Source organism: Bremia lactucae, linkage group LG5 (assembly GCF_004359215.1).
Source record: "Bremia lactucae strain SF5 linkage group LG5, whole genome shotgun sequence".
NCBI lineage: Eukaryota > Oomycota > Peronosporomycetes > Peronosporales > Peronosporaceae > Bremia > Bremia lactucae.
The window spans coordinates 374,276-389,577 of record NC_090614.1 but is presented as its reverse complement, the minus strand read 5'-3'; the positions used below and the strand labels follow the sequence as shown (position 1 = coordinate 389,577).

General features: G+C 46.4%; 1 protein-coding gene across 1 annotated transcript; it reads right to left on the bottom strand.

Annotated features, from left to right (window-relative positions):
• Window positions 1-275: 275 nt before the first annotated feature.
• On the bottom strand, window positions 276-776 carry CCR75_003524 (uncharacterized protein; the record flags this gene model as incomplete). The annotated part of the gene is made up of 1 exon (XM_067961618.1): window positions 276-776. The coding sequence occupies one exon, from the start codon at window positions 774-776 to the stop codon at window positions 276-278; it is 501 nt and encodes a 166-aa protein (XP_067821106.1).
• Window positions 777-15,302: the final 14,526 nt, after the last annotated feature.

Sequence of the window (15,302 nt, the reverse complement as noted above, 5' to 3'; positions counted from 1 at the left end):
CATGTGATGAAAGCGACGAGTTCAATAAATTGAACGGTGCGGTCTATGGGTGCTCACGTCACTATTTTACAAGGGCTAGCGAAGCATCGTTGCTATGACAACTACTACTGCTTCAATTTGCGAGCTTATCATAAAAATCGCTCGTCCCACGAATTTTATACTTTCTGTTGTGTTTCGATAAGTTTGGGATAATTGTCATTTTTAAATAGCGCGCAGTAATTAAAATATGGGGCGGCTAGACTGGAATTATCAAAGAGCTACGTTTCGCTTCTCTATTAACGCTTGTTCTTTTCCTTTGCAGCCGAGTAGTATGCGCGGCGACGGTAGGCCTCCAGTGACGAGTTCCCAGTCACGAACGGACGGTCTTCAAATATGGACGGAAGAGGCTTCGTAAATTTCCTTCTGCGCTTTTGGGTATCATGCATGAAGGGAACTCTCTTTCCACTGACCATCACGCTGCCATTACGTTTGCGTGTGAGAATCTCAGTGGGAAGTGGCATTGGTTGTATGTGCGCCTCTTTCGTAGTGTTCACATTCTCGTCCTTAAGCTTAAAGAATCGTAGTAGCGAAAATCGATGCTTCTTGCTGCTCATTCCCCCAGCCGTCGGGTTGACAGTTCTCGTTGGAGAGTGAACAATGCCCGACGACTGTTTATTTTGCCGGACTTCTTGCCGTGACAAAGCTTGTGGGCGAATGAGCGAGCTTTCTTTTGCCTTCTGTCGTCTGTTGGGGGCGAGAAGTCGCCGAGGGTACGCTTTATACAAACTGCTTCTCATTGCGGTGCATTTACAGCGCTATCATTTTTAATCTGCACCGGACAAAAATCTTGATGTTGAGTGGTCGAAAGGGCAAGCGACAGTTTTTTTGGATCCGCATGAGATTCATGTTATATTGTCATAAAATCTGCATCAGCCGCAGCGTAATGTGCAATCGTTTCATCTATATTTTATAGTCTTTTGTGTTTGATCACCAATCGACCAAAATTAGAGAAAAGTCCTTTTACACAATTTCGTCAGCGTTTTTTAAATAAAATAAATTCTCGCTTGTATAAATAGATGTCTTCTTGAAAAGATGACAAGGATGTTATTCTACGATGGCCTTTGAACCTTAAGGTTGAATGGTCAAGCTAATATTTAAATTAGGTACACTCAATGGCATCTTAACTATCAAACTGTATAGCACCGATACTTTCAGAATGGAAGCACATCCGCAGCCTCAATGGAAATGGTGACTTGCTGAAGTAAATATGAAGAACGTTGAAGTCGAAATGGGTACTGTATCTCTTTCTTTTTTCTGCAATAATCCTTTAATAAAGTGCAGAAGGGAATCGTAGAAATACAGCAATTATATAATGTCATTACCGGGTGACATGGTGATTACATAATGCGGTCAAACATCACAACTGTAATGGGGCACACATCGGTTGGAGAACCGTTATTGTGTTACATTTATTTTATGGGTTAAATATCATTTTATCGTATTCTAAAATAGTTAATTACTTAAATCCCATTTGTTATGGGTAACAAATGTGGTCGCCGCCAGATACAAATCTGGCGGCCGAAACCTATTTTAAATTAGCTGGGGTAAGGTTTAAGATTTAGATACGTATAAAAAAGTTCAGTTCCCCTTTTAATCTTAAAGCGTTAAATGCCTTCCTAAGGCTCGCGCATTAAACTGTAAGAGATAGAAGCTTTCTAAGGTATGTACTCTTGGCACTAGTTGCCACTTGGTTCTGTGAATCCCTGAATACCTTGAACTAGGATTCATTAAGCTCTAATAGCTTGTACGGCTCCCCTGAGTTGATAAACCCATTAGTTCTATAGAGCTAAGAAACTCTCTGTGTCTAAAAGTCTTCATTTAACTAAAGGAGCGAGGTAGCTCCGCTTCATCTGGTAGCCCTCGTAGTCGATCTACGCCTCAGTCTTTATTTATAAAAGACTAAGCCTTTACTGAAATGAAAAGTTTCCAAAACTTTCAGAGGCGCAACGCACAGCGCATGGCAAGTTCAAAATGTGGTTGGGCTTAAACATGTAGAGTTCATTATATCCCAGGGACCAGAGGTCCTGCAAGCAAGGCTTGAAGCCTTCATGCGATATGAATCCTCCCTGATCGGCCAGATACAACATCACCTTGCGGCATCTATGCCAACCCGGTACATCTCTGTACCTGATTATGAGCTCTAGTTGTCAATGTAAAGACATTCGAGGGGAATGAAGAAGAAAACCTTCCTTTTTGGATTAAGCAGATGGAGATGTCCATTGACCCCGCCTTGTTCTAAACAGAACAACAAAAGGTGGCTATAGCCATTTCCAAATTCGGAGGTAGATCCATGGAGTGGTGACTATCGTGCAGAACGACCTTGCACGCAAACGTGCCGACAATTTGAAACCCGAATCAGTGCTCTTTAGAGCTCGTAGCAGAGCAACACACTGTTCATCCTTGGCGTAAGCCGAACGAATTAATTCAGTAATAGGCGACATTATAGTCGTTAAATGAGAGAGCTCATAATCCGGCCTGCGTGATAACGCATCGGCCAAAATGTATTCGGCGAAAAAGGATATCCATCGGGCCATTCACTGTGGGAGAGATGGAGCGACTTAGTCGCAGAGCGTAACGACACGTGATCTGCACTCATCAATAGATATTTCGTCTAGCTCTAAAAGAGCGTGTAACGAAGGCTTTGCCGCAAGGCTAACTACTCCCTCAATGTTACTGGTTACACCATTTTATAAGCGAATGAAATTGCTCACTCGTATCACTTTGTGAGGGCATAAACGCTTCGCGTCTCCCCTGTCATGGAGTAGAGACATTACGCCTCTCAGAGGCTGGGACATTCACGTCTTTAATTTTTTCACCCGTATTGGTTCTATACCAGACACGGTGTCTAATTCGACATCCGACAAGGAGTTAGGTAACTCAACTTCTTTGTCCAGCAACCGTTTACGTGTCGCTTCACGTGCATAAGAAGGGTTTGACCTGAAATGCCCTGGCGAACCGCCAATAGTGTCATTAAGGACACTCAGTATGGTACCACCTCGGCCGACCACACTCGGTGGACTTAGACGTTCCAATACACGTATCTCAGGGGTATTGCACACCTGATGCCCTGGCGAATCGCCAATAATGTCACTATTGACACTCAGTATGGTGCCACCTCGGCCGACCACACTCGGTGGACTTAGACGTGCCACTCCACTTATATCAGGGATACTGCACCCTTGATGACTCGGCCTTAGACCTACAATGCTTTCAGCATTTAGTATATCGTTATGACAACGAGTGTCACTCGACGAAGTACGTGCCGTTCCACCCCTTTTTATTTGTCGAGCTCAGAATTCATGTGTACAATATTGGAGTTTAGTTACGCAAACATTCCAATGTCTAAAACAGTGACAGGCTCAGACAATAATCCGCGCCAAAAGCTCAGCAAAGGTGGGTTCATGACTCTTTAGAACTTTGCTAGGAACATTGCGCGTGGCGCCTTAGGTCTTACACCTCTAATCAATTTCATGGCTCACGGCGTCCAAGCCAGGCCATACCAAGGATGAGATCTTATCTCGCAAGCAAATCAAGGACGAGATAGCGATCCATACTGTCAAAGTCCAGAAACTTATGCCTAAGTTCAATGGAACTTTAGGAACAGTGACACGAGTCCCAGTCGCTAAGCGAACAGTGATTGTATCGCTTTCATGCGCTTTAAGCGCCTCAACGATTGTTAGTTCCCTTCAAAGAAAAGACGTCGAGCATTACTGCAAGACGCTTCTGAGTCAATTAAATTGACCATGGCTAATCATAGCCCTTCACAGTCACTTGAGTGACTAACAACCCAGGCTTGTAATCACGGCCCGTGCCATTACGCGCCGATATAATTGGGGCTAGGTCCTGTTTACTCTCACCTCCTGGAGGTTCAACAAAGCCTAGGTCTCACCCAGTAGGGCGCCCCCACCTTCTGGGTATCGACGTTTTCTCGCACCGTACCAGATCTCTGGTATAGGTCGGAATTGGTGCTCTTTTGCGCTTTACGCGTATTTCGTAGGGGACAGGTCGGACGTTACTTTTGTTTGCTTCCGCACATTTAACATCTACAGATGTTCTTATGCTGTTCACAGCTTGAAAAGCCCTTCTTCTTCCTAAACGCGGCTTAAACCCATGGGTTCCGGTGTATTAGACGGTACCCACGTGGTCGAAGAGCTTGTTCGGTAAACAGGTATGCTAACACGAGCCGACTTAAAGTCGACTCAGCGCGTAGCGCTATGGCAACTGCCTCTTTATAGTAGCAGGATGAGATCGGAATAATTGCGTCCGAGCAACGCCCTCATTGAGACCCCCCCTTAAAGATTGTTACTACACTTGCTTCTTGCACCGGGTCTTGAAATGCATAGATACAAAGAGAGTTCTCAACTCCTGGTGTAGTCTTCTAGGGTTCGTTTACCCTGTCGAGTCGCTATGAGTCGTGATCGCGTGCGAAAAGCCTGATCAGGCGGTTCAAACATGCTGGTCATTTGCTGTTACAGCAAATTACATGAGGGAAAAGCGTCGCTTATGGAATCATCGATTTTCTATCGATAGAGACCTAATACTTTATTGCACGGAAGTTGCGGATCCTCCGCGCGTCATTGTTCCTTCTGATGAGAATTTGAAGTACCGAATCCTCTATGAGGCACACGATACTGTCCTTGGTGGTCATCTCGGTAGAGAAAAAAACTACGGCTCTGTAAACCAGATTTATTGGTGGCCCAAACTTTATAAATGGGTCAGCACATATGATCGCACATGCAAAACTTGCCAACGAGTTTGACCCTCGGCGCATGCTGCTGCGCCACTAGCAAGTCTGCCCGTACCCATAGGATGTTGGGAGTCTACCAGTATGGAGTTTTGTTCGGCCTACTGAAAGATTCGCCCGGTAACATCGGCATAGTGGTCTTTGTTGACCGATTGAGCAAAATGGCTCACTTAGCGGATGTGCCGGATACCATTGATGGTAAAGGTACAGCAAGGTTGTTCATCGATTGCGTGTTTCGACAACACGGTTTGCATGTGGCAATTATCTCCGATTGAGACCCACGTTTCACGGGTAAATTCTGACAAACGATTTTTCGAGTGCTTGGCACCAGATTGGACATGTCCACCGCGGACTATCCGCATACCGATGGTCAAACTGAACGTATCAATCGCGTCATTGATGACGTTTTACGCATTGTGTGTGCTTAGACACCATAGGGCTGGAGCTCAATGCTCCAGTGGTGGAATGAGTTAAATACCGCTGTCCATGTCTCTACAGGCTACACTCCGTTCTATGTCAACGGTGTCACCCACCAACGCATTCCGCTCATGACACCACTGCGAAGCTTAGGGCTTGGTGGAAGAGAATTAGCCGACAGGCTTGCTGATATCAGCCCTGTTACCGTTCGAAAACAAGTAAGTAAGTTCCTCGCGACGCGATTTAGTGTCTTAAGACATGTAAGGGACACGATGGCTGATAGACAATACAAACAAAAGAAAAAGCAGACGCCAAAGGCAGAAGCTGTATTAATCCTTATGTGGTCGGAGACAGAGTTTTATAAAACGCTAAAACCTACCTACTTACTCGGTTTCCGTGGTATTCATGACCAAATTACGTCCGCGCTTTATTGGACCATTTACGGTCTTGGAAAATAAGGGCCTAGCTTACACGCTCAACCTTCTTAGCAAGCTGCGTACACACCCAGTGTTCAACGTTGGCTTGCTTAAGCCATAAAGGGACCCTTTCCACGTGGGCTTGAAGGCGTTTGCGCCGAGACAGGCGGTCTTGCCGCAGATTGCTGCATCCTCACGAGGATGCCCAGGTGGTCCTTTAAACGAGGATGCTGACGCGCCAACATCATAAGACGGTTCTGAACCGCCTCAATGAGCTCTTAACCCGAGCAAGGCTCTCACGAAAAAGTTGCACCTCGTGCTTCAAAGCATCAAATGCTTCCGTTGTGATTTCGGCCTCCCTCTCGCGCTGCTTGATGCTCGAGGGAACTTTCAGCTGCACGTGGAAAAAACTTTTAGCGACGTCGTCGTAAGGGCCAATAGCAGTATCTGGTAAAGTGGCTGAGATACCTCTCTTCTGAAAACTCTTGGGCGTTTGAGGTACCTCTTTCGCAAGATTGCCGTACGCCGTTGACATTTTTTAACGCCAAGCTCAGGGCTAACTTGCGTCAAACATCGCTTCCCACCACTAGAAGTGGGATTAAATGGATCTATAGACTCAGTTGCACGGTCAGCCGAAGCACTAAAATATCGGCTAGACCTTTCTTCGTTTTGTGGCATAAATGCCGAACATAACTGGCCTTTCGCCTTAAGCTTGGCGAAATCGAAGCGAAGCTCCGTTCCAAATGAACACCAGCCACATCCGCAGGCTCTCAAATACTCCAAATATTGTGGAGATGGCGGCGATGGACCCAGTTCTCAAATGAGACTTCGTTTTCACTTCTTGTTTCGTTTGGAAACAAACAATCGGAATTTCCCTTATTGAGGTCACCGAAGCCCCCCGGACTTGATCACGAAAACGCGTCAGATACTAACCTCGCGTCATTACCTTTGGCGCAAGTTATCGCTCATGAAGAGCGTCGCGAGCAGCGATCTCCGCCGGCGTCCTCGCTGTGGCACCGGAGGTCCAGATGGCCAAACTGTGACCCGCGATTATTTGAGAAGCTCTTCCGCACTAAGTGGGGTAAATATGTATTCCCTATGAGCTTTAGCTTTCGCTATCTCGGCAGCTCGACGACGAGCTTGTTCCTCTGTGAGGATTGCCCGCTTTTTCTCTTCGTCGAGCGAATTCGTAATAATGTTGGACTCAGGGTCCTGTGTCCTGCTCAATGCAGTTAAGACATCAGCGGCACCACGTTCTGGGAACAAATTCGGGGCCCGCCGACGTTCATCCGGAGGAGAGGCGTGTAAGAGCGACGCTCTTGTTACTCATCCTCTTACGGAGTGTGACTTTCAAAGTCCACCATTCCTCATCGTCGAGGAAGGTGCTAAAAGTCTGTGACTCACGCTTAATTGTCATGGGACAAAGGAAAGCAAAACACAACTAAACGGACGGCTATTTAGGTTCCAACCTCAAAGAGGAAATGAAGCGAATGTTGCCACTTGGTGCCAACAGTCTGATGGGAGAGTGTGAAATGGGGTACACATCAATTAAAGTACCGTTATTGTGGTACATTTATTTATGGGTAAAAAACTCTTTTTATTTGTATTTTAAAATAGTTAATTACTTAAACCCCATTTGCTATGGGTAACAAATGTGGTCACCGCCAGATACAAATCTGGCGGCCGAAACCTATTTTGAATTAGCTGAAGTAAGGTTTAAGATTTAGATACGTAAAAAAAGTTCAGTTTTCCTTTTAAACTTAAGGCGTTAAATGCCTTCCTAAGGCTTGCGCATTGATATGTAAGAGATAGAAGCTTTCTAAGGTATATACTCTTGGCACTGGTTGCCACTTGGTTCTGCAAATCCCTGAATACCTTGAACTAGGATTCCTTATGCATTAATAGCTTGTACGACTCCTGAGTTGTTAAACCCATTAGTTCTATAGACCTAAGAGACTCTCTGACTCTAAAAGTCTTCCTTAAACTTAAGGAACGAGGTAGCTCCGCTACAACAACGAGGCATATTTTTTGTTACATCGAGAAGTTGAAGTGTCGCTACCAAAGGGAGCATGCTTGACCATATTACATGGTACCTTACTTATAAAACCCAGATCGGGCATGATAGTCTCGCGTCAACTAAAACTTGTTGACACAAATCGACACAAATCGTTACAGGGGTCTCGTTGAATGAATTTGTTTCTTATGAGAGGAATAATTAAAATAATTCTTGATGAGATGAAATAGTAAGAAGTAGCAAAATTGTTATCTTCATTATTTTGACTTGATAGTTCCAATGCCAAGTAAATAAGTACTAAATTGTTATCCTTATTATTCAGACTTGGTAGTCCCAATGCTACCAAATTTGGAAATGTTGACGCAATAAGACATCAGTATATTGATTCGTTGATTTAAGTTTTGAATCTACCCCGCCAATCGTCACAAGACACGATTGTGCGGCGCGTAAGTAGGCGCCATAAATAATTAGTTATTAATACAATAAAGTCGATAGTAGATAGAAGATCGTTACGTAGGAACTTACTGTATTAATACAGTTTTTCTTTCTTTTTGATTCCAAAAGCCTTAGAATTATCTTAAGTAGCTAAGACTTCTTAGCTACTTCGAACCTTCCTCTGCACGTGTGCGTGAAGTAGTCGAGGCACCCCACATTCACTGTAATCAGTGTAGGTTGACTAGCCCTGTTATCAGTACTAGCAAAGGGTACCTGATAGCACTTCGTAGTCCGCTCGACGAACTACGCACGTTACGTCCAACATGGACATGTTGGATGAAGATGAAGGAAGCTTTTAAGCCCCTAAAGAAGGCTTTCATGAAACGCGTGAAAGGCTCATGACCTAGAATGGAGAGCGATCGAACGCATGAGCTTGGTCGTAGGCGTGCCAGCTGTTGGCGCCATGCTGTTCACTTTGAACACAGCTGATCAATATGCGGCCATAGCCGAGTCCATACAATTATACTCGACAGAGCCAGAAAAATGTAGCCTTGCTTCAACAGCAAGGCTCTCAACACGCGGAGGTGTTAAGCGAGCAGGGTGCTCAACAGTTAGAACTGTTAGGAAAACAGCATTTACATGCTGCTAGCGAATCGTTGCTTTCGCGTCGATCAGAAAGCTTCGAGACCGAAATTTCTAACTTTAAGGCAGTTCAAGGCGACTCCCGCTAAAGATGGTTCGTCTAATATAACGACGCCAATTTTAATAGCAACGTCTAATTCGACGAAGCATCTGGCATGGCCAACTTAGCCGGACGTCGCAAATCTTGGGCTTTGCGGGCTTACGCTTCACGACCCATTGTTTTTTGGGTCGTATAAGGTCTTTAAGACCCTACTCATGCAAATATTTATGCCGCCACGTGCCAAATCCAGACCTCGAGCTGAGCTCCTGGATTTGATGCAGAGCAAGCGTGCTCTTTACGCTTCCGCCCAACATACACGACACCTTGTAAGTAGTTTCGTGAGTCATCCAACAGATGAACAAAGATAGGTAACTGTGTTTATTAAGGGCCTGGCAGACGGTCATGTTGAGACTCACCTGTTACGACTTGTACCACAGTCGCTCGAATAAGCGATCTCTATAGCGGAATAGGAGGACTTCAACCTGCAATAGGCTTTTGTCCACTCGGGTGCGTATCGTCCACCGAGACGTTAAGAAAATGGCGGTCTAGAGCCCATGGACCTGTCGTATCTAGAGAGCGAAAACCCGCTCTTTAAGTTCCAAACGGTTCCAAAACTGCAATTGTTGTCAAAAGACGGGCCACTACGCCTAAGAGTGTAGTGCCCCACGGCCAGTGCCTGAAAACACTGAGCGAAAAGACCGACTTCTCGCTAGTAACAGCGGAGGAGGCGGATCCGACGCTGTTGCGAAATCGCAACGGCGGGGCGGATCGTCAAAAAAAACGGTCAAGGTCAATCGGTGCGGAGCGCCCTACTGATCCATCAACGTCAAAGGAATTGCAGGCCTTTTGACAAAAGTGCTCCTCACACACAAACATTGTGTATAAGTGCCTTAGGTGATAAGTTTATCCTCATCACCTTATAATTGTATGGGCAAATAAATTGCCACCAAATACTTTAGTCGATAATTGGGCGTCGATCGACGCCAGTCTCTAGAAGATCGCAGACTCAAATTAATTAAGTGAGATATCCCTCTAACGAGGATGACAGTGCGCCTAGCAACACTCGCATCTGTAACAGTAGAGATAGGTGTAGTTGGTGACCAATATACATTAAAGGGTAAACAATACGATGATGATTTTACCGTACTAGATTAAAATGACAAATTTTATGTCATTTTTTTACTACTATGGCTCGGAAAGGACGAGCCATGCATAAACTGGCAGCACCAATCCGGGACGATGCCTGCCTCTCGTTTATTAGATGGCAATCTAATGAACGTCTTGGAGCGCCACAAGCGTGTGTGTGCAATGACCTCACTTGTAGTTCGATTGTATGCACGATTACGCACGACCTCGGGGTGAATACCCAGCACATTGTAGAGTTAGATCCCGACGGCTGTGCTCAAGCACAGACAGCATCGATGGTCCACCATTGTGACGTGAACATAGTTACCGAAAGCTTTGCACAAACACAGGCAGCGTCGAAGTTCGACCACTCGAATACGTTGAGTTATACAAAACGGATGCTTGCGGAAACAGAACATCAAAGAAAACTTCCGACGTCTGCCTATAAGAGACAGTGCGAATACCCTAGATCAACCGGGGAGTCGATCGTATAGGATGTTGCTTTGGTTGGTACGCACCCACAGCTCGAGGCAGTTAGGGAGAATCCTCCCCAAATAACCTTGACGGAATAAGTCCCACAAAATCTGCAGGAACAACCCCCAGAAATTTGAGGTCAGAAGTTCCCAAGTAACTTTGGAAATAAGTTCCAAAGAGAAAACTGAGACAATAAATGTATCCGGAGGCGCCTCCGATATTAACTTCGGAGATCACTCAATTACCAGCGCTAGTAGCGAAACGGTTCTTACTTGATCTGCGTAGTGGCACTGCGTAGTGGCAAAGTCAAGGGGATCTGCGGAGTTGTCACAGATGACAGGTACGTGGTCGATATCCGGTCGGCTTAGTATTTCCTGAGAACAAACGGGTTCTCAGAAGCTCGTCGATGGACGAAAGCATCCTCGATGAGATCGCGCGAATTAAACGTTTAACGTTTCAATCCTAGTATTCATTGAAGACAAACCCTTTGTATAAGGATTTAATAGAATTCAAGGATGCCATCCCTGAATCAGTACCGTGTGAGTTGCCTAGGGATAAAGGCACTCGACACGAAATCGACCTAATCCCAGGTTCGAAATACTGTGTCGTGAAGTAATGGCCATTGCCTCGTGAACAAGTAACAGCGATCGGCAAAGGAATTGCCGATCGCTTAGCAGCGGCCCACGTGAGGGAGTCAACTTCCTCACATATCTCTCCGACCTTCTGTGTGCGTAAAGCAACAGGAGGATGGCGGATTGTGATGCGTTCAATCATTTGAGCGCTGCAACGGCATCGGCTCAACGCCAATACCACGGAAAGATATGGTACAAAGCAAGCTTGATGCAATCGCCAATATTGGCGGTCGCGGTCTAAGACAGATCAATTCATGTGGACTGCGTTGCCAGCGATTTTGCTCGGCTGTGCGTTAATGCAATATGACACAGACGGCGGAGAGTGCGTCATCTGCTACCAGTCGTGTCAGCTTTCTACCGGGTGAACTCAATTAACTAGTGCATGATAAGGAACATTTGCCACGAAATATGCAAAGCTTAAGGTCTATCTCTTGGGAGATAGACCGTTCAATGTTTATACGGACCATGCGACTCTATGCACAGTCGTAAGCAGTCCACACCTCTCGCAAAGAATGGCGAGATGGTTGTCTCTCTTTGCGGAGTATAACTTCACTGTGATATATAATCCAGAACCACTTTATGTTGTCGCTGATAATCTTTCGTGTCAGCCCGATTACCAAGTAGGAAGAAGTTTTTAGACTGATTTGTTGTATTTAATCGTATTAAATATAAACACCTATTTTTATCAATCAAATGTCATCTCTATAGATATTACATAATATGTATTGCGAGCGTAACTTTCTAGATACCTCGCGTAACGGATGACGCTAGGCGTCGTCCTTCCTAATGTGAATGCACCTATGTGCATCACACACACAAGGGTAGGTAACATATGTGAACCACACCCGAGTGCTAGGTCTCATTACTTTAATTAAGTAATTGACCATCCCCTAAGTACACCAAGCGTACTTACCGGGGACTGTGTAACATTAGGGTAACTTTAGCCCGTTACACCATCCCCCCTTAAAGAACAAATTTACACTTTAAAATTCGTCAAAGAGGAAGGAGGAACTGCGAGCTGCTTAACGCGCCGCTAGTTCACTCAATCACTCTAGCAACCTGTGTTTTCATACACGGCGCCAAAGATGCCACCTAAAAGGGGCAATGTTGGTCGGTCGTTTTTGAAGACGCCCACTCAACCTCGCACTAAGCGCAAGCGCCGCGTAAATTCGCCGGCTGCGTTTAATGTCTTATTTGAAACGCCGACAGCTACTGCTGCTGTCGCGTTAACAGGGCTATAGGATCCATCCCACTTTAACAGTGAGGATGCTGATCCGTCGCTCATTGTCGACTACAATGAGTCGACAGCATTGCCGTCACCTCATGGTAGTATGCGGACAACGAGCTCATGAGGAAGGATGATGGCGCATTATTGCCCATCCAAACTTCTCTCATGGCTCACAACAGGAGACAGCAACATTTACGAATGCTGTCTCGTCGGCGGCGCCGGATAGCGCTGCGACAGATAATGAGAGCGCTGCCTATAAAGGCGCAGCCGCTTCTCCGTTGGGTATAACCACAATGCTTTATGCTCAGACCATGATCCATAATGGTTCTGACATAGAGAATTCGGAGCCTAAAGCCCTACCGACGACATGTGAACGTGCTCAGTCGGTGTCACAAGCCAGTCGTTTAGAACGTGGCTATGTGACGGGTGGCATACCAAAGATGCCCCCTCCATCTAAATGGCCTCGTTTAAACGGGCCAAGAGCGTCGCTCCTAGAGCGCGCTCTTGTAGACGCACATAATTATTATGGCGTCTTTCAATCATGGAGGGCTCAGGGAAAATCGTTTGGGCGTATTTTCCCGATCCCGGTCGTGTTGCGTTCAAATGAAACGCCCGACCAATACGAGGCGGAATTTCTGCGCCGCATTCCGATGCGATGAAACAGCGGTCGCAGCGAATTAATTTCGCCCGCTTGCGAGGGAAAGAAATAATGAGCGGTACTGTACCCCCTGTTTCTTCTCACAACACTCCTTCTGCTAGTCTATTTGAGACTAGCGAAGAGGCCTCAGCTTAGCTCTTTTTTATAGGCAGCCGCCAAGCCGGGCACATCAATTCGTAGGGTATCGATTAATTCCCGACAATCAAAACTCTTCGGGTAACCTTTCCATTGGACGAGGATCTGACACCCTTGCCTCAAGGGGCGGTGGGCAAGCAACCTTCCAACAAGGAAGCGCTGATTCCCTCCCGCATCCATTAGTGCATGCGGCGCCTGATAGGAGTGGTGATCTCGCCCAACTACTCGCGGCTGCCTTACCTTCGTCCGTTCAGTCACAGGCATTAAGCGCTGCTAAACGACGTATTGCGGATCTCGAGGGTCAAGTCTCGCGACTGACCTCGGATCTCGTTGATGTCCGAGCGAAGACTCGTCAGGGTTATGAACGCCTGAAGACTCGCTTGGACCTCTTTGGACGGATAATGCTGAGGGATCCGCGCTACTCGCGTGATGTCCCTCGCTCTCCAAGTCCTGTTTGTGGTGGGAGGCATCAGTCCGATAGCTTTTCGCCTTCACCGTCCTCCTCACCCGATCGACGCTCGACTCACATTCGGCGTCACCATCGGTTTCCTTAGACGGATGGGGGTATGTGACCTCATTCGGGTCTACATACCGTTTCAGACGGCCCATGTAAAATACGGGGTGCGTCTTCATATACTTAGGAAGGGTGGCCCTATATTTTCGGTCTCCAACCTCTTGTACCACTGTAAATGGCCCAATGAAACCCGGTAACAACTTTGTAGTACCTCTAGGTAGTACAGATATTGCATTTTTAGATAGGGAGCAGTACTTAATAGTACCTTTTAACCCACTCTAAAGCGTTCACTATTTCTGCGACCATTTCGGTCCACATATTCTTTTTGCTTGTCCCGTGCGCTTGCCATTGCGTCACGGACTTTACGTGTGATGGCTAATCGCTTATCATCAAAGCGCTTAGCCTCGCTCACGCTTTTAGCATCAAACTCGCCTATGATACCGCCGAGAGGTCGGTCATAAAGCGTAGTTTTATTGACCACTGCTAGAATGGCAGGGTCACTAGGGCAAGTTTCTGTCTTTGAGATGATACCCTCATGGTCATCATCATGTTGACTAAACTATGTCCCTCTTTCGCACCGAGCATAGTGAGGGGTCCTCCCCCACTAAGACTCGGGCTGCGCACAAACGAGACTGGCGTCCGAGTATGGCGCAGTCCATTAATATAAAACGGTGTCTCACCCATACTGGCGTGGACACTGTTATTTATAGCGAACCCCACAAAGAGCATTGCTTGCTCCATTATTTAGGAGATGCTATCGTGCGCAAGACATCCGCCACGACCCGATTGGCACGTTCGGTTTGGCTATCGGTCTGGGGATGATCTGTGGTCGACATGTGGAGCTTGATACCTAGCGGCTCAAACACATGTAGCCAGAACCCAGACGTAAAACGTGGATCCCGGTCCGATACTATGAACTCGGGCATCCCGTGAAGTCGGTAAACATGATCCAGGAACAAGAGAGCTGCCTCCTTGCCTGTGATCGATTTTCTACATGGTGCTAAATGCACCATTTTGCTCAGTCTGTCTACAAAGACGACTAGCCCTGTCCGACCCTTATGATCGGGCGGCATGCCAAACATGAAGTCCAGACTTACTGACTTCCAACAGTTGGTTGGAATCGGTAGCGGCTTCAGTGGCGCACTGCTGGACGGTGCAGGCTTAATGCGCTGACACTGGTCGCAAGAGCGAATATAGTTGGCCACCCATCTATATAGGTGTGGCCACCAAAATTCCTCTGGCACTCGTAAGAATTACTTTTCACGGCCCAGTGCCCATTAGATGGCGCAACATGGAGCTCGTGAAGGATCATCAGCTTGAGATCTGTGTCATGAGGTAGATAGAATCTCAAGGGATCACAAGATGACAGCTGATGTCATAACAGACCATCGCTGTAGCTAATGCGATTTAGCTTAGCTTTCAGGTGCGACGGAAGGAAAACCTTTCTTCCACCGAAGTGATGCAACAGCAGGCGACAATGGTCCCCTGACTGTAGCATTCTTTTATCTTAAAGGCCAATGAGCTCGTCACGTGGTATGCCTTCATGGCTGCCAACGTCGACAGCTGAAATTGTGCTTTCGCACTAGACACACTTTCCTGGTGTCTAACCTAAAAGTCTGGTCTGCGCGATAAACCGTCAGCAAAAACATTCGACTTACCCGGCTTGTATTCAACTTTAAAATTAAATTCAGAGAAGAATGCAACCCATCTTGCCATTCTAGGCGAGAGGTGCGGTGAGTTTATTGCGGTTCGTCGTGATGCGTGATCCGTATAAACCGCAAATGGTTCG